Genomic DNA, 23,639 nt, shown 5'->3' with positions numbered 1-23,639 from the left:
CCCCCCCCCCCCCCCCCCCCCCCCCCCCCCCCCCCCCCACACACACACACAATCAGAGACAGCGCTGGGGTTCGACCTTGAAAATTAAATTGTTTTAAAACTACTTAATAATTTTCCGTGAGGTAAAGTAAGTAATTAAATCTAAACAATGCCCAGTCTCTTCAGCAGATTTTGTGAAGTGAAACATTGCGTTGTTTTTGCGCATAGTGTAACATTTTCCTGGCATTTTTCTTCCTTTTTTTTACAGATGTTGTGCCATTGCAGCCTGAGGTCAGCAGTTACCGTCGTGGGCGTAAAAAGCGCGTCCCTTACACCAAGATCCAGCTGAAGGAGCTGGAGAAAGAGTACGCAGCCAGCAAGTTCATCACCAAAGACAAGAGAAGGCGCATCTCAGCCGCCACCAACCTCTCTGAGCGTCAAGTCACCATCTGGTTTCAAAACCGGCGAGTCAAGGAGAAAAAATTTGTCAGTAAATCCAAGACCAATCACATGCACACCACTTGATAAGATCAGCGACCTCCTTGAAACTGCAACTCATACCTTTTCAAAACACCATGCCACATATTTTACCTCTTGCATCGAAAATCGTGGCTGAAGAACATTTTGGCTGAGTGTTTTTTATTTTATTTAAGTTCCATCATCTCCATCGACCATGCCACCACGCCCCCTGTTTTCAAGTTAGACACTATGCTCTAAAAACTGTGAAAATATTGAAAATTCACTTCACATTTGTTTTATATGAATGTACATATATAAATATATAATATTTAAAACGATATCTGTATTTCAAAGACAAGTATTGCGTGTTTTTCTTTTTTGTTTCTTAAGCCAAATCTCAAAAGGAGCTGATGACATTTCTCAGACCTGCAAGGAGCTGATCAGAACAGAGAAGACGGTTCGTTGATGCCATTTTAGAAAGATTATCGCCACATGGACAGGAATTGTGGCGTAGGTAATGGCACGATGAACTTGAGACATCTTCGACAAAAGCTCCCAGAGACGACTTTGGAGCGAAAGAATGATTTTTTATTTTTATTTTATATTCCTTCTGAATTTCAAAAGCTATGTTCCTCTGTGTGGGATATGTTCTCTTAAGCCTGGGGTAAAACAAAGGCTGCTATGTTGTTAATCTGTATAGTGCAATGCCTTTATTATTTAATTCATGTTATCTAGTATGGCGGATTGTAAACTGGAATATCCCAACATCCCTGTATGTTTTCCTTTGTCAGTGAAGGATTCTGTCATGCAACTGGAATGATTGTAAACCATTAAAGTCAGTGAGTATTACACATAAATGCACAATCGTTTATTTTATGTTTTTGGTCTTTGTTCGTGTAGCATTGCAGCTGATCCCACGCCTTGTATGAAGCCTGTAATTTCTACTTTCGTGCAGTATGTCAACTGTATTGTGGTGTTGAATTACGTACTGGTAAACGTCTTTCATAAATAAATGATGATTATGAAAATGCTTAAATATTCAAGTCAATCAGCCATCATACTTGCAGCATTTCCTTTCGTTTCAAGTTACACTGGTCGTGACTTTAAGCAGCAAATGCTTACCCGCTGTCGTCTTTCCTTTTCAAGTTGAGTCTATCAGCACTGGATGGACGAATGAAGATTTTATAATGTAGTGTTTGATTAAGACGTATTGGCCATGCTGGAGTCTTGAAATGAAGTGATTAAGCATGTTTAGTGCGCAGCAGCGCTCATTTTCGGATACTTGCATACTAATAAAAATACCAAATGAATCATAATATGTGATCCAACTTCTATTCCAGATAGGAATATTATATTTAGACTTGCAGGATCTGATTTTTTTTTTTTTTCCCCAAATGGATCCGTTTAGAGAAACACAGTCGGCTGGTGAGAGAAACTTATCTTTGTTCAAATCTATCTCACCCTGCCCCCCAAACTCATCCTTATTTTTTATCAGTCAATGTCATAGATGTGTTACCTGTTACTTGGCAGAAGTTCAATTGGCAGAATTATCGCAAACAGGCCGAAAGGCAAATGATTTATGCCTCGGCTCCCACAGAAACATTTAATGGGTTACCACAGAGTGTTATTTTTTATCCTTTTCATATTCCACAGGTACAAATTAATTAGGCTCTTGTTGGTCTAATAATAAGATCGTTATAACCCGCACCCTGCAAGTTCAACAAGCACTTTACCTTTTCCCGTCGCTGTCCAGTGCGTTTAAGGCAGTTTGCCCACACTATATTTAGCTGATTATACCTTCTGTAAGACATTGAGAATATGTGTTAATTCAAGCATGTGCTTGCTTAATTGTAGCCTATAAGTTGACAACACATACTTATAAAGTCTTCCCAGCCCTGCGCGTATTTGGATTTTACTTAGACCCTGCTGTAACGCTCTGTTTCGCCACGTGAAAAGCACAGGTGAGTTTTGCAGTGAACTTGAGGATGCATTTGATCCTGTCACCTACTTGAATTTCTTATTTTATTAATCTACACACGTATTAATAGTAATGATACACGTGCGTTTTCACACTGAGCGGGGAAATCAGTGCAATGCTGCGTTGCAGAGCAAGTCAATAGTTTTGTTAACAAATTAAATATTTTCTCTTTACATTTGTTGTTTTCGGATGGACGCAGTTTTTCCCCTGTACATGGGGTCAGTGTTATCAAGTATAAAGGCCTTAATGTCTGGTAGGCAATTTAGTCTACTTCGATTACAGTTACGAAAGTGGAAAGAGAAAAATATGTGGAACAATTGAATTTAAAGATGAGTGTCTGAGATTGAGGAAGGTTGAAGGAGGTTTGCTTCAGGATATTTAAGACTAGTTTATCTCAAGTAATGTCATCTTTTAATCTGAATGGACATTAACGCATTGTGTTGTTTGACATAGCCTAACTGAAAATACTTTTCTTTAGCCAAATAATTTACCTCTGAGGCCTAAATTTTAGCCTAGTAAGTCTAATGGTGTAGCTAGGTGTTCCCGAAAATATATTTCCCACAGTATAGTTTCCCAGTTTTGTTGTTTGTTTAAAATTCTCTATAGGCTACTCGTTGGCTGGTCTCTGGTCACTTTTTCCAAATCGTCCGATCTTTTGAGGTTGTTGATTAGAATACAAGCCGTCGGACTTCAAGTTTTTGTTTGCCTGCTTCCTGGATTTTCAATCCTTGTTGGAAAGTTCTGGGTCTCCTGATTTACCCTTGACCATGACTATGCAGTCACTTTGACCTTGACATCACAGCAGATTGTGAATAATAAATAGGGGGCTGGACACCAATGCTGGCGGTTTGTTTGTAGGTAAACAAGGTGTTATTTCCCTGTCTAGACAGCCGGGCTTAATGACATGCCATAAATACATAAAAAAGGGGAAGTGTAGAGGTATCCTCTGACCTGCATTTCTGACCATCTCTCAGGGCTTTACGTTAACATTTGGGCTCTGTTCTTTTGTGTTTTGCAGAAGTCCTGTAAAAGTTGTTGTTCTGGCCAATGCCTCTGGAACCACCAATGGTTTCATGCACTCGTCATGAGGTGTGTGTGTGTTATTGACCACGAAGGACAGGTAGGACTTTTGACGTCTCACACCAACACAAGTAATCCGCAGCAAGCAGCCATGCTGTCTACACAGCGAGAGGAAATGGTAATACGACGTCGCCTACAATATAACGATTAAAGGTATGGCCGTTTTCTTCCTACTGTGGCAGTAGGCCTGCGTGGACTTTGTTTTATGACTTTTCAGCTCACAACAAACGCCGTACATTGAACAGAGAACCAACTTGCAGAAATATGATGGATAATATGCAGTGACAGGCGAATTTGTGCTTCTTATCTTTAATTATGTTCCTGAAAATAATTGTCGCGCAGCGGTGGTGAAGTTGAGTGAAAAATAGGCCAGTTTTAAAAATAGCATAGTCTATATTTTAACTCCTGATATGTAAGAACATTATAACAGAAATTATATTTTTATCAATGTTGTCTAGCAGTATGTTTTATTAAATGTCTGTGCACACATAACATGGTTAATCTCAAACAACATGATGTCATATGTATTGGAGATAAATACAAATGATTGTTTTTAAAGGGCAAGTTTTTCTGAATTGTACATGAATGTTTAATTTAAATTTAAAATATATTTCGGAATAAAACATTTCAAAGAAATAACCATATACGCATATGTAACCGTTTTATATCTTACAATTGGAGAAGAAAATCTAGAATTATATTCCGTTGACCAGGAACTACAATTTATGCGGTTTTCTGAAAGTTATGTTTTTACTGTCTAAAGTTGTCACCTATAGTAATCAAATAGCCTACACGGCCGGGATTAACATTTACTATGCCGAACAAAGGAAGACCCAGAGTAACCTCACTAAACCAGAGAGAATCGTTTCAAAAAACAAAACTAAATGTTTTTTGGCGCTTTGCACTCTTATCAGCCGCTGATTTTACCTTGAAAACGTAAAATCTAGAAAAAGTTTCACTGCTTTGGTTGTGTGTGGAGGCTCAAAACTGCAGGCCGCTGTCAGCCAGAGACATGAGGCAGGAGGCTGATAACCTCTGGTGGTGACCAGAGGAAAATATCAGGAAGTGCTGCAACTGACTCTAATTTAGGGATATTTTAGTTCACTTCGTTTTTGTCTTTGTTATGACTCATTTAGCTCGACGTTGGTGCTTTTATGTGCGTTTGACAGTATTTATGAAATGTCGAGTTGACAGTCCTTATCATTTTGATGCTTAAGTTAACTGTAAAAGTTGAAATCCTGCTTATAGTGGATGGTGAAGCAAATACAAGAGTTACAGCTGAAGCCATACGAGTTTTAATCTTTTTCAGCTCTTTTATGGGTTAATGTTTGTTGTTTACATGACATTTTACATTACACTGGATTGTTTTGTGATTGTATTGGTCTAATGTTGGAATAGTCATGATAATCTGGAAATCGCATGTGGGGGCAGAATAAAACAACAAAGAGAACCAGGATTTCGACGTTCAGTTTGTTTATTTACACCTATTTAATTTTTTTTTGACGCCTTTGCAGATATGGCTGTAAAACATATCCACATAACACATTTGACAGAAATGTTTGAAAGTCCCGTTGTGTTTAAGCATTTAATTTATTAACTGAAACCTATCTGACTGACGACATGAGTCAATTTTGGTTTGAAAAGTTAATAATTTATTGATCATGAATAAAGACCTAGTGGATGAGTAGTTTACATTTGGTATTCTTGATCACATATTACATGCACGCACACACACATACAAATAACAACACACACACATTGAAACGGTTCAGTTAAGAATTCAAAATGAAGTTAATAAATTAATAAATTGAAAATAATATTTCCTTATATGAGCAAATATCTTGTGGCAGCTTATAGTATTATAACTTTATATAAAGTGACCATGAACTTCAAATGTTCTATAAAATAACACAAAGGCTTTACTATAAATGCTAGTTTGCGATGTTTAATTTGCATATATCTATAGGAATCATATATGCAAATATATAAAGGTATTAACGTGTGTTATATTTTTATGGAGACTGACATTTAAATAGGCCTATTACATTATTACAGGAGCTATCCTTAGCAAACACTTTTAATTAATGGAATACATTTTCCTAAGTTTAGTCAGAAAGGATGATGTAGCAAAGACGCATTAAATATCCTCTGTTGTAGACAAATAAAAACGATCAGCCAAACCTTTGAACTAAAACGTTACCACTTTTGTGGGTTCTTTAGGCATCCCTTGGTGGTTTGTTTTACTTGAAGGAAGCTTTAAAAGGGTTGCACAAGGCTATAACTGTGGCAACCTGTCTGAAGAGAATCAAAGAGAGAAAAGGGAAGAAAAGCCTTTTGTTTAGGCTATTGCCCTGTCTGGAGAGGACCAGTGGATTCCAGGAGGGTAATTTCAATATCGAGCAGACAGTGTACTAGACAGTGACCTTGACAGTGCTATATGCTCGGTTTACCAAGTCCTTTTTTTTTTTATAGCAGAATTTAGTTTTTTCTAAATAAGAGCACAAGCCCTATAGCTCGTACTCAGATATGACATCATCGCTGAGCTAAAGATGCACTGAACAGACGAGCAGTTGTTTGAATGTGAAATGCGGATTTGTGGGAGCCCTGGATCGGAGGCGTGGAGAGACGAGGCAAGGAGGCGCAACACATGGCCTCTTTCTCCGAGGTAAAGTGGCGACTTAAGTCTACACGTTACTCACTCACTGGACGACCATCCGGGCCATTTTGTTGTAAACATCACACTGCACTGTTTTGCTTTTGCTATAGCTGTTACAATAACACGAGAAGCCGTGAAGTGATACTACGACGCCCCCAGTGCTCCTCATAAGACTGAGGCACAAGATATTATATTGGATTGATGTGGTGCTGCATTGCGCGACTGACTAACTAGATGCAAGAATGTGCAGTGATAGGAGAGGCAATGAGTCCAAGGGACAAAATGAAACCGCAACGGATCCCTAAGAGCTTCTCCAGTTTAAACATTGGATATTTTTCTTTCTATTTAAGGCAGGAGCGAGGCCCGGTGCCTTTGGGTTAGATAGGATACATGGTCACAAGTGACGGATGCATCTATCAAATAACGGCTGACTTGCAAATCGTTCCCAAACCAATGTTTAAATGAATGCCAATGTTCTCACATAACACTTCATTGGCAAATTTGTGACACGCCACCTAACTAGCGCCATTCAGCACGCAGGTGCAAGCAGCTGTAACCGTGCACCTTTTTTTGTCAATACTTAACGTCATAGTATCAGTTATTAATGAATGAAATCAGTGTTTATTTTTATTATTTGGACTCTCATCACTTATTTTATTTTTAGGGAGCCATGTTAAGGAAGATGATAGGTTGCTTTTTAAATCAGCGAAATAGCTATCGGCGCATCCTGGAATATATTCACATTATTTTTATGACTTGGGCTGGTAGCCCTCACTTTAAGCTGCCACGGCTTAAAAGACTGTTAGATGTTTATTTTATTTTATTGATTCTAATATCTAGCCTACTTCTTTTATTCATTTAAATGGAGTATTTGAGTTCACTATCAAGTTCAACCCACCGTGACTCTGCGTCATGAACTTGAGTGGATTGACGGCCACGTTGCGTGTTTGCTTGTTTTATATTTAGGACCCTTTTTTCGTATTCTAATTCCGTGTCATTGATCGTTGAGTCAAACTCTTTGTTCTTGAGGTAGTCAGATTTTTTTTTAAACTGTCATAATTGAGACATAAGCAGCCCCTTACTGCTGAGTTATGACAACTTTTAAGATCCATAAATTGATTTTGTTTTCCTTATAGGTAGAGTAGGGTTGTAGTAAATTATGAATTTATAAAGAGAAAGTGGAGTTTGCAAAATTGTTGCTGGACCGAACATAGTAGCCTAATATATTAACGATTGGAAAGTCTTCCTATATTTAGTTTTCAATTAACGAGGAGTTTGTAGACCCGGCAGAGGAATGCAAAATGCACAGGTCAGTCATAAGAATGTTTGAGGATGATCGTTGAGCAGTTTGATGACCAAAGACCACATTAGAAATTCTTGCGCCAGCTGTTGGCAGAATGCCTGAATCCTGTGCATATCATGGCGAAGTTTTCTGCATAAAACGTGCACTATGGTGGAGTCTCTGAAAGGCTTTTTGTGGCCTTCTTTGTCAGAAGAGAGGCAAAACTACAGAATGGCATATCCCATATTTGTTCAGTGTCTTCAGAGCTGCATCTACAAATCAACTAATTAGCGAGATATAAAGTAGAGAGACTCTCAGCTGGTTGAATCAGTTAAGTGCCCTCTGATATCTTGTAAAATTCATATAAAAGAATTGTGAGAGGTATAACAATCCCACCAGAGTTTGGCTGCGAACGTTTATTGGAGGTATCTGTTAAAGTTGTTCATGTGAGGTGTGCTAGAGAATATTATGTGAAATACACCCTCTTAAAGTAACCTTGTAGAATATCGTCCTCTTTTACAGAGCCAGTGGCTTCAACCTGCTGACCCCGTTACTGTAAATATGAGTAGAGTGCGGCAATGAGCATCAGTCTTTTCTTAAAACAAGCTTGTAAAATTGGGACATCACAGCTTTATATGACATGGAATTCAACCATAATTTGTTAGAAAACAAGATGTCATATGCACCCTCTCCTTAAAGAAAAAATAGTTTTCATAAGAAATAGCATTTTAAAAACTTTTGCCAGCTTATAAAGATATTAAACGAGGCCATGGACAGTTCCACGAGTGTAAAAGGAGAAGCAGCCTGGGCTCCTTTTTTAGGACTCTGCAGGGCTCAAGTGAAGAAAAACAAGATTCTACATTTTTAATAAAACGTTTATAGTATTTTAAAAAGCATATAAACCTCTGTAATACAGAAGTTAATGTTTTGTTTTGTCTGAGATGGACCGAGTGGGTGGTACCATGTGTAGTTGAAGTTAGCCTGGACACGTGGTTTGTGGATGACCAATCAGGCGCCCCTCCAGGTTTAACTATGTTAAATGTCAGATTGCAATAAACTAGAAGCTGTTGGTCGGGCCCGCGGAAATGGGCGAGCATAATCTCCTTAATCCAGGGTTTGTGGGACCTTTGGTAAACATCCACACTGGAGACACATTTTACTTTCCGAATTTTAGAGCCTCAGGGGGACAACTGGCGGGGCTACCGTCTCTCTCCTACCCGAGAAGGGACAATGTTTGCTCCCTCCCGTGGAATCCTTCGGAGCCGTGCAATGGATACTCTCAATCCTACTTTAGCAGCCCTGTGTCTATTAACCCTTCTTTCAATCGGTCGTGTGAAATTACCAGACCAGAAGAGGGTAAATGTTATTATAACAACGGAAACGGGAACAGGGAGACCTGTTCAGGTGGCAGCAGCCTCAAACGAGAGGATAGGGCGAGAGACACATCATCATTAACATCTGACCACGGGATGCACAGTGGAATTGGCAGCACCACCGCCTTTTCCAAATATGATTACGGGACCGAGCAGCTAACGCAAGACCCGCCATCCTGTCAGTCAATGGAGTCCGACTCCAGCTCCTCTTTGCTCAACGAGGGCAGCAAGCCTCCATCCAGCGACACACAGACCCTGGTGTCACCGGGAAGCCATGCAAGCAACATAGCCGCTGGCGGAGGTGGGTGTTTTTTTTAAATCACAATTTTTATATAAACGCACGTTGACATTATTTATAAGGCTGCACATAGTGTACACGTGCGGTATTACAGCGTCGTTAGAGCTCGTTATCTTGATGCACAACTTGCACACTGGATAAGCCTGCAGGGTAGACTTGCGTGGTGTGCAAACGCCGCTAGGGGTTGCCCTAAAATGCCTCACGCGCCATGTGGTTGTGTACAGTTACAGATAACCTCACCAAACCATATTGCCAACCAGCTTTTGAATAAATTATGAGCCCTGTCATCGCATTTACCATACCTTAAACGAGAAACTGTGATTCAGGCACTTCACTTGTTGATGTTGGTGTATTGTTGCACTTTGTAGACGCAAATTAGCGCAGTGATTTAAAGAGGTGAGGCGCTTTGGTTGACTGCATCGAATAGAGTGAATTTTCTTTTTAATGACTCGTAAACAGAATTAATATCTGTCGCTGTGTACTCAAGAGTCATTTAATATGCTCTGAAACTCGCAAATAAGTAGGGGTATTTGCAAGCAGGCTTAATTATCACGTTAATGCTACTTTAACTGCAACAATAAAACTTCTGTGACACAAACCGCTGTATACTGGTGGTCTCTAGAGGGGGTTGAAAAATATAAAATAAAACACCTATGATCAAAAATTGCACAACATTGGACAGGCTCTGGTGGTCCTGAAATTGGGTCTGAGATCAGATACCGGCAGTCCAGGCAGAGACCAAAACAAATCCAGCTTGGCTGTGTGTGTGTGTGTGTGTGTGTGTGTGTGCGCGTGGAGGAAGTGCAGCTTCCAGGGACGTCAATTCTATGAATCCTAATATAAAGCAGAATCCCTACATTTGGGATATTTTGCAAATCACAGAAATAATCTCTATGACGAAAATACTGTCCACTTTTCCACTACTGCACATATTTTAGAAAACGGAGTGCTTTATCATTAGAATCGATTTTGACCTCTAAATAGGACTTTCTGACATAGCTCTCCAGAGTAAAACTTAAATGGATGTTAAATTCCCGTATCCTACAGTAGGACAATTGCCCAAGCTTGCCTTGGACAACTGACGCGTCTGTAGGCTCTTCATAACCTTGGAGGTGACCGTGATTTTGCAACTGTGGCGACTAACCCGTTGTAATGCCCCCCTCCTCCTCCTCCCTCCTCTCCTCCAGGTGCCCCATGGTACCCGATGCACACTCGGACAAGAAAGAAGCGTAAACCGTATTCCAAACTTCAACTGGCTGAGCTAGAAGGCGAATTCATGATGAACGAATTCATCACCAGGCAGCGGCGGAGGGAGCTCTCCGACCGTCTGAATCTCAGCGACCAACAAGTCAAGATCTGGTTCCAGAACCGCAGGATGAAGAAGAAGAGACTCATGCTGAGAGAGCAAGCTTTGGCCTACTTTTAGAGATGCGGCAGAAGGGGAATCGATAGGCAGTAAAGGCCAAGCCTTCTACGCTCCCTTAGGTCTCCTTTGAATGCATGCACTCATCTATCCATCTTTTGCATTGCAGGCAATTATTAAACAACATTTTTAGATTTTTTTTTTTCTCAAAGGTGCGGGCTACACAAGCCCAAAAACCAGCCACTAGCTGGCATTCAAAGCTATATTCGACATGTAACTAAGACTGCCTTCATGTTTGGTATAATCGCACAAAAAGCTGTGAGAATGTGTTTTCTGTGTAGGATGCATCTCTTGGTTTTACTGATTTGTCAACAGATGAGTCTACGCCCATGTAAGCCACGCGAAATATGTCGTCAAGGCAATAGCTCAGTTTAGGATGACACATCATCCCTTTTGTTCCTTTTTTAGTCAGAGGGAATGGGGAGAGACCGGGGCCACTAGCTAAAATCTCAAATATAATAGGCCTAAAAATAACAGTGAAGTCAGAAAGGCAGAGAAGGCTGACTGGCCTGCTGGATCCGCATCTGCGCAATAATTTCTCTGAAGTTATGAACTGATAAAGAAGAATCTTCCTCCCGGTTGCTTAATACTTCCACAGCCATAATTTGTTGGGTAAGAGGAACGTCAAGTTATCTCCTTTCCATAGTTTTCGCCAGGCGTTGTGGGCACGTTCACGGTCACGGGCAGGACGTCTGGGAGTCTGCATGAGGAGAGGGAGGACTAAAACCGCAATGTAATCCATATCGTTATCTTTATGACTGCGCATTGAACAATGAATTGCCATGACTTTGGTTCATGTGCTAACAAGTTTCTAAAGGTATTTTTCTTACTTTTATTACCTTTCAACTTGTCTTAACAACAACCACAGAATCCTGCATGGGTTGCATTTCTTTGACTGAGTGAGATCACCGTTTGAATACGGGTTTGAGCTGCTATTAAAAGTCCACGTCCAGATTGTGTAAAAAAATAGTGTATTCTACAATAAACTCGCGAGGATCTGTAATGGAAATATTCACCAGTATTTAGGCCATCTTGGTTAAACAAGGAACCGCCTGAAGTTGCAACTGGGGGGCCGGAGGAGGGCTGGTTTTTAGGCTTACAAGAGCATTTCTGAAACTTGGTGCTCATAATGAAAATAAATATCTAGGAATTTAGAAAAGTTAATCATAGGCCTACGTGTGTACTCCCTTAATTCCGGGGTAATGCAGTGCATCATCTGTCATGTATAACGAGTAAGCTATAGCAGTGAAATGTATTTGCAGCATGTTATTGATGTGAAATAGCTATAAGTCATGTTCTGCGGGCCACTTTTTCTGTAGGTGACTTTTTAATACAAATGTTTTTTTCTGAACAAATCAAAAACAAACACCACCTAAATGATTTTTGACACAAACGTCTGCAAAGAATGTTTTATTATTAGTATTATTATTAATAGTATTATTATTAGGGTGGGAGGACAGAGGGCCTATCAGGCCTACTTAATGTACTTGCTCCTTGCAATGTGCTCGATGTTGTCCCTTTCCTTACCTTGTACTCGTGTATAACTTTATAAAATTAAATTACATATGTTACTATTTGCATCCTGTTTGAGGATCCCTTATCGCTATGTAATAGTGCTTTATGTTATTGATCGTCTTGTACAATATTGCATTCCATATAGCCTATTTGTGGTTGTAAGGGTTGGACATGTAGGCCTATTATATAATACTGCCAAGAATGGATATAAGAAATGGTATGCAAGACAATTTACATACATTCATGACATTTAAAGAAACCCTGTTTCAGTGTAATAGTTGTTTGTTATCGTTCTTTTATTTCGTCCCTCATTGCATTCCCTTCTTTGCGCTCGTAAGGATTGCTACGTTGTCTTGTAAAAGTAATAATGATATGAATGTATATGCGTACGGTCTTCAATAAACAGAATATTGAAACGTTTATTGGTGTTACCTCAGTCTGTCATTAGGTTGCCTCTCTGAATGTTCTGCTTTAAAATCAGGTTTTCTGAGTGCTGACTGGTGGGATTATTTTATTAGACTTGACCTGTAACACATTTAAAAAAATACATGTGTCCGCTGCAGTGAAATAAAGCATTAATGGGACATTTGGAAGCATTTGAGAGAGTGTTTTGTTGGCGCATAATTGCACATGCTGTGAACTATAATCAATAGGAGCCCACACAGGTTGGCCTTGTTTTATTATGGCTTCTCAGGTACTAAGGTAGACCATAGGTAGCTATGATAGCTTTCCATGCACAATGGCGTCCAGATGTATATCCTAAATCCCATCTTGCATCATTTCTATAGTAGTCTGGAAGACTACAACAACCATACAACTACAACATTAGTTTTAGGTTCAAAAAAGCCCATTTCACATATTTTCCCGAAGCCTTGTTGTTTCCCTTAAAGTTCGACCTAATCAATGTCACTGGTATGCTACAAGCCTATAACTGCGCAGCTAAACACGCAATAGCTCTGTAAAGCAGTAATAGGGTTACACCCCAGTGTTCAATATAGTCAAGCCTCTTAGCCTGGCTTTTCCTTGTGCATCCTATCTTCTGCTTTGCATTAGGGGATTTAAAAGCGTGATAATTACATATCAAAACACGCTTTATGAAAACATCCACACAGATCAGATGAAAGGTCTTTCTCAAATGGGATACATCTTTACAAACGACATTGCCGGTTGTATAATAAACCCATATCTGGAATCCTCAAAGCTCTCCCTACTGGCAAGGAAGTGTAAAGCAATGCCGGGCTGTGCAGTGTTTTCCTATCGGCTAACTAACCAAGCATTAATGCGTTTGTCCTCAACAGCTTCCAGTCTCGGTTATGTGAAGTAGGCCCACTGGAAACTGTTGTGCTGTCTCAATGTTGAGATCAGATGTTGCCTTTTCAGTGAACTGTGAACGGCCGCTCCTGCAACGACCCACTGAATGGCCTTCCTGAGTTAGTCTGTCCATGATCAGGACACTGGATACACACATGGAAGATGACGTGAGCTCATTACTTAACACAGTCCTCTCGCTATATTAACTATGGGCCTAAACATTTATCAGTTAAGATATATTAAAGATAGCCTACACTGTCATTACAACAGACATATATGGCTTTGAGCTGAATAAAGCCTTGGTGCAGTACCAAACTCTTCTAGTACCTATACTGTAATCATGCTTCTGCAGCTCACAGATATTTCTCCCTCTTTACCTTACAAAAAAACTTACACGTCCCTCAGTTAGGCTCCAGATAAACTTCTTATGTATTCATCAACACAATGAATAATATTTCGTTATGTAATGTATACACGGTACATGTATAGAGTGAATATAAAAGTCGTAGGCTAATATCCACCATGCAAAGGACCGGCTGACGCTTTCGTCACAATACATCAGTTTTGCAGATATTAAAAATAATAAACAAATCTCAAATAGTTTGTGAATACACACATACATCTTGTCAAAATAAGATTAGATGTCAATATATGACATCCTCTTGTTCTATGTTTTGGGAAAATGTTCTCCATGTACATTTGCGCATCTGATTTAAAAGTGGTTTGTAGAATAATTTCACTTAAAGGACCACCTACAATTTGAACACGGTTAGCAGAGGACCTTCTAGCATCTGTCTGTGAATTGTTTCCTCAGTATAATAGAAATGCAGGCGTAATAGTCTGATATGTACCCTTTTACGCACCGATGTCTGTTTTAATCAAAGGAATACACAGTGCATTAGTTTTGAAGTGGCGCCAGGCTGATGCAAAGCATAACTACTAAGTGTAGCAAGTATTTGCTGCAATATGATAATAACCGAGACTATGAAATAATACTGTGGAGATATTCAATTTCGTGTATTGAATTTGATCATCCAGAGGACATCATTCATAACAACCCCAATCTTTTTAGCCTATCAAACGCGCTGTTGACCATGAAAGGCGATAAACGTGTGTCTTATGTTTGTGTGTTGCCTTGTTAAATGGGTTAGGGGAGAATAATAGATGCAAAATGCTGATGGTCCTGACTGTCCTGCAGTACCTCAGCTATCATTTAAAAAAGCTATTTGATAGACTCTTCAAGGTCAGTTATGTTACAAATATTGTCTAAAAACGTTAAAATCCTTTTGTGTATGTTGAATAATGTTGAACATCAGCAACTGCACTAACTTAATTAGGTTCAATTATTCATATTTCTAATTTTATACGCATTGAGCTTGTAAAAATGCGCAAAACAATCTGGGAGCCTGGAAAAGAAAGCACGAGATCAATGATTTGTAAAGAATTGCAGTAGATCAGCGTTCAGTTGAACTGAGAAAAGTGTAAACTGAACAGTGTTAGGCCGCGGCAATTTACATGATTTCTTAATACAAATGTATTTTGACTAGGAGAACACCGGTGATAGCATCAAAACAATTCGCAACATTGAGCACAGATTGAATCGTATTTGCTACCAAATGATGCAAACAGTGGTTCGTGTTTACAGGCTAGGAGGGGGATTCCTGTGTGAAACGGTGGGTTTATTCGGACAGAATAACGAGGCCAAAAAAACTGTGCCAAACGGATATCTGAATATGTAGTTTTAACTTGAACTTCAAACCAGACGTATCTGTTAGTGCCATGTGTGACTTTTCTCTATAGCCTATGTAGGCCCATTTCTATCCATTACTGTGCTTTTTCTTGTGACAGATCATGTGCTGATAACAAGAGCTTTTGCGTCCAACAAACCCCTAAACATTGCACTGCGACCTTTACCTGCCACCGTGCTTCTCCTCAAAAGCAAAAAAATACCACTGCAGAACAGCTTATATTAGTTTGCACTTATTTGCCTTGTCTGCATTCTAATTTAGTTAAATTCACTCTGTACAGGATAAAAGAGGGAATAAAAAAACCAACTGTCACCATTGCGGAGAACCTCAAGGTATTTGGATTGTAAAACAGGATGAAATCTCAGTTGGCTTTGCTTGTCTTTACAATAGGTCTTTCACTGCTCTTGAGCACTTTTGACTTTGAGACTAGCTAAATCTGTTTATGGTGGCCTGTCTCCGCGTCCCAAAGGTCAGTGAGCTTCACAGTGCCCTTCGCAGAGAACTTGTGTGGCATGTGGTCTACGTCCCCCGCCACCCCTCTGCCGTTTATGGTACGAAGCTGGCAGGAGAAACAGAAAGCAATGTTATTCCTACTGAAGTGTATGTGGGGGAGTGTAGAGTGGGTGGACGTGCATGATTGTGCGTGTGTGTGTGAGGGTGAATGTGTTTGTGATTTGAAGGAGAGTGTTAATGTGATAGAGAAAGAGAGGATAGCTAGAATGCTTAACATAAAACATAGATATCGTTTCGCTCCTTTCAGAACTACTAAATATTGATTTTGACATAATTTGAAATGAGTTCTTTATGAGCTCTATTTTTTTTCTGAAATGTACTATCCTATCAATTTGTTTTTCAATAGTTTCACACGTCCAACAACCCTTAACACGGGGTGTGAAGGTTTCATTTCTAGATTTGAAGGATCCGGATTCCTCTTAGATCTGATCTTAGACCAGTTGTCTCTGAAGGTAAAGAAAGGAAAAACGTCTTAGAATTTCAAAATTGGTGGACGTTGCGAATACGAATCAGTAGCCAATCGTTTTCATTTTCTTTTCTTGGTTAGTAGCATCTTTGCCATTTTTAATTTTGTATTTTTAAAATGGCATGACAACATTATAATGTGAAGAATGTGTACGGCATCTGTCAGCGCCTGAAGTGATATTTTGCTCAGTAATATTTAACAGACTCTTATTTAGTCTGTTTTTCAGTGTTTTAAATAAATAGATTGATTTTTCTCTTTTCGTTTCCTAATACATATAGGGCATTCTTCTTAAATGTTTAGTATTTTGTAGGTAGACTCTTCTTTCCAGGGCGACGCTTGGGGCCTTAACGCACTCACTGAAGGTCAAGTATGCAGCATGGGGCTGCACAACTGCCGGTGCCTGCTTAAAGCGCTTACAATTTTATACAAGATGGAAAAAGTCTGTGTCACCTGTTCAAGTTTGTCCAGTATCGGTTCAGTACACATGCAGTGTAGCCTGGAATTAACGTTCCTAAATATCGTATCAATATTTGTCTGTGCGGTTTCTGTGTGTGTTTAAAGGTCTGGCTCTGAAGAGGAGCTCGAAAATGTACAACTCAGACGGCAAAGCAAACATTAGTACTAAGTGTTTGAGCAGGCATTTCAACGGTATCTGAATCTGTAGCGTAAAGCTCAGAGCTTCTATTTTGGGTCCACATACTGAACCACTCCTGCGCAAGGCCACCGCAAACTAAAAAATGCATTTTGACCCCTCGGTGCGAAAAGAAACAGCCAGTGCTTAAAATAACTGTTATAAATGCATGCTGAATTCACACTAATTGAAGTTACAATGACAAATAAATGTGCAGTTTTTTGCTACTGAACGAGGATTCCATTTGTCATCTGACTGTCCCCTTGCATCCACTTGGCCTAACATTGTTTCCGACAAGATTCGACCAAATAATGAAAGTAAATGCCCTCAGGTGAAACGCTTGTCTGACAAAATATTTGCATGTAGTTACTTAATAAAATAAGCAGGTTGTGTCAAAACATAATCATACTCAGATTTGTGTTATCATTTTGTCATTGTCGCCAAACTAAGTGTATCACCTGTAGGTCAACAAATTCCAAAACAAACCATTGCGTAATGGTTCCCACGTCATGCGTAATTATGTGCCGTCTTGTGTGTAATTTACGAAACCTGGCCAAATATTTAGAACAGTAAGTCAACCTTGAATTGTTTTCAAACACTATGCATATTATCCCCGCTGATTTTAAAAGGCGATCTGGATATTTTAGAAGATTAACTATGCAGTTAATATCGGCCTTATTCAGGCCGCGCCTAAAAATATCTTTTTAAATATACAGGCATGTGACAGACCATAGCCTCCGGTACTCTTTGCACATAAAATGCTCTTTATTTTGATGTTTGTAGAATTGTATTAACCGTGAAGCTAAGAGCCCCTCTAGCAAAAAATCAAACACAAGCTTACTTTTAGCTTATCTAGAATTTGTTCACAGATAGATACACTTGAGTGTTTACTGTTCCTCTACTCTAAGGACTTCCAGGTTGTTGTTTTTTTCTCTCCAGCACATCTAAATAACACACAGGAGCTGGAGCCAGCAGTCACTATTGGGCGGTTTTCGTGAGATGTGAAATCATTTAATACTTCTAATAAAAAAAGTTAACACATTGTTGTGAAAGCTTTATGTCCTAGTGGCTGAAAGAGAAATACACTCTGGAGATTGCTCTAAATGTAACAGCAACAGACATCCTTATCTTGTAAGCTATTGTTGCCGACACAAACGCTTCACGCTAGGTGCATTCACTGAGACCTCAGTAAAAAAAAAAAAAGAAAAAAAAAAGGCTCTTTAGTGTTGCTTGAAACTGTTCGCAGCTCATACAGCCAAGTTTAACTGCCCGACTTACATCCAATTAAACTTATCTAGGCCATGAGGGGACAGTAATATGATTACACAGGCTTCCCACATTTAGCCTTGACTTCAGCTAACTGTGCTGCAGTGTCTTGGTGAACTGCTCCCATCGTGTGTGTGCGCCTCTGTGTTTGTGTGCGTGGTGTGTGTTGTATCATTTGGCACAGGATTTATCGACACAGAGCCAAAACGCTCTGCAATATTTAGGAGCGCCATTTTTGAACAGAGAGTTCTTCTTAACAAGAGGACAGATAGGTTAACCATTTTAATTATGGCGCTAGGTTGCAATACATAACTTAAATTCCACAGACACAGTCGTAAAGCTAGTGCTCCGAGAGTGATGTTTAAACGAAGTATTGCAAACTTTCTATTTGGAGCACTCAACAGAACATTTGGGTATATACATATATTTACAATGTTTTTTTATTTTTTATTATTGTATGAGTCCTTATAAGATAAATAAGTAGAGGACTGATAGCTCCGATACAGACGCTTTGCCTGCAAACTCTGCATATACTTAGCCTGCTCATTTGGTGCAACCAAATCAAACTTTCCTGGGTCCTACTGCTAGCAGAATATCAGCTGCTGTGAGTCGTCCATCCAGGGAAATAAACACATGGTAAACCTTATTCTTTGACTGATGGTTTGAGCGCACCAAGGCGAGAATAGCCAGTGTTTAAAGCATCGGGAAGGCGGATATTGCCAAGTGATAGACGTCGACTGGTCATATTTTGCCACATTATAACAAATACTGCGACTTAAAGGCTACCAGGAGTGCTATTCCCCATTCGTTTAAACGCCTTAATTCCTCTTGTCTATTGTGTAGTCTTTTAAATTCCTTTTCAGTTGTCTTGATCAGCAGCCCTAACTTTTGAATTTTATTAGTGTATCACTTATTCATACCCTCACATTACTTATTTATAGCGCGCTAATACGCATCATTGACATGATTATGATGAGGAAATGATTTGACAATATTGTTTTGGACTGTCTGCTTTGGTTCTGTTATTGCCTGCTGAAAGAAAAGTTTGTAGTTTTTATTTATTGCCATGGGACTTTTTTTCCCCTACAGATGATATTATAATCAGAGTAATGTTGACATACATTTACATTTTCGATGTTGTAATTCAGAACCTTTATTATAGGCCAATTAGTATGGCGGCTTTTCAGTTTTGTAGAAATAGAACTTCATATTTAAGCCCTGCGTTTTGTATTTTATTATTTCACACGGTTCAAACAGGCAGTGACAAATACCTTTATGTGCGAATTATGATTATTGTTATGCAACTACACAACACTAATGCTGCTGCAGCATGTGTCGAACATCTGTCTACACAGGCCACAGGCCGGTATGTTTACACAAATATTTCCATAGCTGCGGTTGTTCATCTACCAAAAATTATATCAGTAGCTGTGCTTCACGGGCACAAATACACTTATATAATGTATTTTTTCCCCGTTCTGTTTGCCACGTTCACAATGTCTCTTATTTTTATAAATTTGACTGAAATTGCTTTCATTCCTCTATTAGTGGCCTACACTTCTGCATTAAATGGACACCCAAAACCAAGTTGTAGAAAATGCCTTATGGTGTTCGGTGTGAACATTCAGCGCACTGGTGCTTTTTTTTTTTTTGAAGTTGCAGAATATCTAGTTGCTGAAATCCAAATTCCTCTCATTCTCAGAGTTTATGGTTTTCTGTAGAACAAAGGGATTTAGCGTTACTACAGCCATTCAGAGTTTTATGGTGGACATACAGAGGATTTTAGTGGTCAAATTCAAGTGCTGTGTCTGGACAGCTGTCTGCTTTCTTTGTACTTGGATGCAGGATGCATCATGTGAGACAACCTTTTGTCTGTATGGGTAGTAAACAAGCTAATGCCAATGCCACCTTTTTTCCACAAATACGCCTGCAATGGACTCTCATTTCCAATGCTGAGGTCTGATGATGTTGCTTGTTCTTCTCCTTGCTGTAGGAAATCACCAGAGACACTAACTTTGTTTTCCATGATTTCTAAACAACACAGGTGTCCCATAAGTGATTGTAGTAGGACGATAGTGTTATTGGAATATTATATAATAATTCTAGAATCTTTTGCAACATTTAGGAAATAGCCTATAATCATAAACAATGGGCCATCATATTAATTTCACCTTGTGAAAGTATCAGTTAGTCTATAAAGATTTGAAGATGGCCCTCAACAGTACAATTAAAAGTTTACAATGACGCAGGAAAGAACAGCCATGTGCTCTTTTCTCCAAACCATTCATTTATTACAATTTATTTAAAAACATTTTAATAGTCGTCCACAGGTAAATGTTTACGTTCTGGTGGAAAATGAAATGATCACATAAGCTGGGAATTATTTAATTTGAGAGGGAAACGTCGGATACATTCTAATTTTTGCTCTGATTCGAAGCTTATAGACAAAATATGCAACCTAAAACATTTAATTTGATTGACTAAAGTGGGTGAGTGAGTAAGAGGCTCACACATTGCGGTGTTGTCAATTACAAATCCAAAGCGGAATACTGTTGGATCCGGCCATTTAAGGGTGTTACAAAAAAACAAAAACTTTTGTTTGTGTTTATGTCATCAGGGCACATTCCCATTGAAGGAGATGCCTGGTACCAGGGCTTTACTGGTAGCACTCCTGCAGGAAGTTGGTTCTTGAATTGCGCAGTTGTCCTCCATGGGCTCTGTCATGATCCAAAGTCAAAGTGAATAATGACAGTGAGACGATTGCTTTAGCTTGCATGCACGCTGTGTAGTCCACATTGCCTAACCGTTGGTTCTACTTCATTTTACAACATGATTATAGTCGTCCACCAGTGGTTCAGTGTAACGAGGTTTCTCATTTGGTGAAAGAGGAAAAAAAGCCAAAATAAAACGGATGACGAATTCATATGTGGCATAATTTCAAATAGATGAGCCCGGCTCATCCACGCCTTTTGTTTAATGGCGCCATGTGTGCAGCAGACTCGTGTAGTCACTATTAAAGAATAAACATGGATCAAAACAAATAATATAAACCATGTGAAAAGACCCTCCTGCATATTCACAGACCACAGTGTAAAAAGTCTCTGTGGTGTCTCAGAGGTTTGCAGGAGAACGCGAGTCATTCACTGTGATCTGTTAAAGTTTTAGTAAATAGTGAAACGACGATTAGACTCATGGGACTGCGGCTTACACCTTATTTGGGCTACATGCACAGCGATTACTGAGGTATAGTACTTTCTTAATGCAGATTTTGAACTGTGTGGAATAGTGTAAGTGATAATAATTCCTCATTCTGTGATTAAAATATTAAAATTGCCTGTGGTCTAATAGTTTTCTTGACAGGGATAGCCACTCTCACTCTCAGTAATAGTGATTAATAGTAATTAGTATAATAATAATTAGAATAATCTTACTTGTAAAACTTAATAATGCATATGTCATAACACAAATGCATGTCAATGAGCTCACTATACAGTTTGTAGTACTATGCCTGTTTAAGGAGCTGTAGCTGTTTAGCTAGCCTACCACCAGCCCATAAACATAAACACTCACAGCACACATCTCTCTAATTGTCATAAGGCAGCAAACAGGAATCTGTTGCTGTTTTCGTTTTAGTGCGCCTGTGGTGTTTGAAAATTATTCGTTTGAACCTCGGAGATCTTACCTAAAGCCAACCACTCCTACACATCCAACTCTTCCAAATTGATATATGACAATATCTACTTTCGATCACGTGTCTGCGGGGCGACTTAGACGGATTGCGCGTCATCTCGCCTTCCCAAATTTTTCCCTTCTGCTGCAGCTCGTATCCAAAACATCTATCTATAGTACGGAGTACGAGAGTGAGAAAGATGTTTAACTCGGTGAATCTGGGCAACTTCTGCTCCCAGACGCGCAAAGACCGGACATCCGAGTTTGGGGACAGGACGGGCTGCGCGTCCAACATCTACCTCCCCAGCTGCACCTACTACGTCCCCGAGTTTTCTGCCGTCTCCTCGTTTCTTCCACAGGCCCCGTCCCGGCAAATCAGCTACCCTTATTCCACAAATCTGTCTCAAGTACAGCCAGTACGGGAAGTTTCATACGGCTTGGACCCTGCTAGTAAATGGCACCACAGAAGCAATTATGCATCGTGCTACTCGGGAGAGGATCTGGTGCATAGGGACTGTCTTCCACCATCCACCATGACAGAAATGCTTATGAAGAACGAGAGTGTGTACAGCCACCACCATCACCATCATACCCATCCGGGCTCCAATCACCCTTCCACAGGTTTTTACTCCGGCGTGGGGAAAAACAACGTCCTCCCGCAAGGTTTCGACCGCTTTTTTGAGACCGCATACTGCAGCAGCACGGACAATCAGTCAGACAATTGTTTACAAAAGGGCGAGGGGGGAAAGCTGGAAAGCGACTCCCAGCAGCAGCAGCAGCCCCCAGCCTCTGTACCCGGAGCCGCGGAGCAGGAAAAAGACCCAGAAGATGAGGAAGAACATACAAATTCAGGCTCATGCACTTCTTCTTCCGCAACAACCAAGGACGGCAACGCCAGCAAGAGCAGCCACTCGAGTAGGTATACCGAAGCAGTAAAATGGGGGAAGGTTAAGGGGACTAGCCCGGTGTTTTGTCGGTCAGATTTTATGTGGAGTTTTATAAGCATTCAAAGGATTTTATTATAACCCTACAAAGCTCTTTCTTGCAACGAGAAGAATTTTTACGATGGGAAAGCGCTTTGAAAAAAAGGAGATGTTATACACAGACGCCTCTATGGTGAGAGTCTGTGAAATTTTTAAGAGAGAGCTATTGTGACAAATGTTAACTTTGATCATGAACTTGCGTTGGGCATTTTAAAGGATTTTCTCGTTGGGCTGTCGAGAGTAAAAACCAATTGGGCAGAACATTGCTTTTGGCGTCTTGTGAATTTTCTTTTAGCACTGGGTTTGCCCGCAAAAGACATGCTGCACAGAGTATTACACACTTTAAGGTTAAATGCTATCTATCTATCTATCTATCTATCTATCTGTCTGTCTGTCTATCTTATCTATCTAATCTATTAGAACGTTTCCTCCATTTACCAGCAGACCATAAATGATCAGTTGTACAGAATTGAGTGGTGTTTTGCCTGTCTTTGTGATTTGCATAGATCTGCAAATTATTCCTATTTCCTCAATAGCCGCTGGAAAAAAAGCTTCAGTCCAAATCCATTTAGGTTTGCATTTGGCCTCTAATAATGAGTTGCATGCAAGCTGACATTACTGTTTACTTGAATGGCTAGCATAAAGTACTATTATGCTTGTTTTTAAGTGTTGAAGTGGCTGTTATTGTATCACACAGGTCCTATTTGTTTTCAGCCTACATTGTTTTAGCCCATCAGGCTGCAGATACAAGCTAACTGAGGCTAGTGTTCCCCACAAAAAATAACTATTAAAAATATATATATTTCCCCAGTCACCTGTTTGATAAGAACTTACAGGGCCACAGAGGTCTGCATAGGCCATTGCAAACATGGCCAGTGCATTTCAACTCACTGCCAAAAGATTGTGTAAATTGTTAGTTTAGCTCCAGAGGAATGTGACGCACATAATGCGCTCAAATACTTTTGTTGTTGTATATTTATAACAGATAAACACGTACTTAGAGCCGGTA

The 23,639-nt window shown here is 39.7% G+C and overlaps 3 protein-coding genes across 10 annotated transcripts in view; all 3 read left to right on the top strand.

Moving 5' to 3' along the window:
- hoxc13a (homeobox C13a) overlaps positions 1-1,490 on the top strand; it is a 4,591-nt gene extending 3,101 nt beyond the window's left edge. Inside the window, exons 2-3 of one of the 2 annotated variants that reach the window (XM_046055535.1) lie at positions 248-465; positions 829-1,490. In XM_046055535.1, the coding sequence (XP_045911491.1) occupies positions 248-465; positions 829-849 (239 nt within the window). In that variant the 3' untranslated portion in view covers positions 850-1,490. Of the gene's footprint in view, positions 1-247 lie in introns of both variants that reach the window. The other variant, XM_046055534.1, reaches the window with a different exon arrangement.
- The window catches only part of hoxc11a (homeobox C11a), a 93,872-nt gene that overhangs the window by 59,115 nt on the left and 11,118 nt on the right, over positions 1-23,639 (top strand). For 2 of the 7 annotated variants that reach the window (XR_006825908.1, XR_006825907.1), the window contains one exon: positions 3,435-4,936. The exons of 2 other annotated variants lie outside the window; for them this stretch is intronic. Coding sequence is in view for 2 of the 5 variants with exons in the window: in XM_046055532.1 (XP_045911488.1) it covers positions 21,848-22,562 (715 nt within the window). In the remaining 3 variants the exon portion in view is untranslated. Of the gene's footprint in view, positions 1-3,434; positions 4,937-21,832; positions 22,563-23,639 lie in introns of those variants that run through there. 3 more of the 7 variants (XM_046055532.1, XM_046055531.1, XR_006825904.1) reach the window with 2 other exon arrangements.
- On the top strand, positions 8,520-12,463 carry hoxc12a (homeobox C12a). The gene is made up of 2 exons (XM_046055536.1): positions 8,520-9,108; positions 10,293-12,463. The coding sequence occupies exons 1-2, from the start codon at positions 8,520-8,522 to the stop codon at positions 10,529-10,531; spliced, it is 828 nt and encodes a 275-aa protein (XP_045911492.1). The 3' UTR covers positions 10,532-12,463.

Source organism: Micropterus dolomieu, linkage group LG08 (genome assembly GCF_021292245.1).
Source record: "Micropterus dolomieu isolate WLL.071019.BEF.003 ecotype Adirondacks linkage group LG08, ASM2129224v1, whole genome shotgun sequence".
In the NCBI taxonomy this organism is placed as follows: Eukaryota; Metazoa; Chordata; class Actinopteri; order Centrarchiformes; family Centrarchidae; genus Micropterus; species Micropterus dolomieu.
Note: the sequence above shows the minus strand (reverse complement) of the source record. Positions and strands in the feature narration are given on the sequence as shown.

Excerpts from the sequence above, each read along its gene's own strand:
- hoxc12a (XM_046055536.1), top strand. The coding sequence starts at position 8,520 with ATGGGCGAGCATAATCTCCTTAATCCAGGGTTTGTGGGACCTTTGGTA. Across the intron at positions 9,109-10,292 it reads CAACATAGCCGCTGGCGGAG|GTGCCCCATGGTACCCGATG; the intron begins GTGGGTGTTTTT and ends CCTCTCCTCCAG.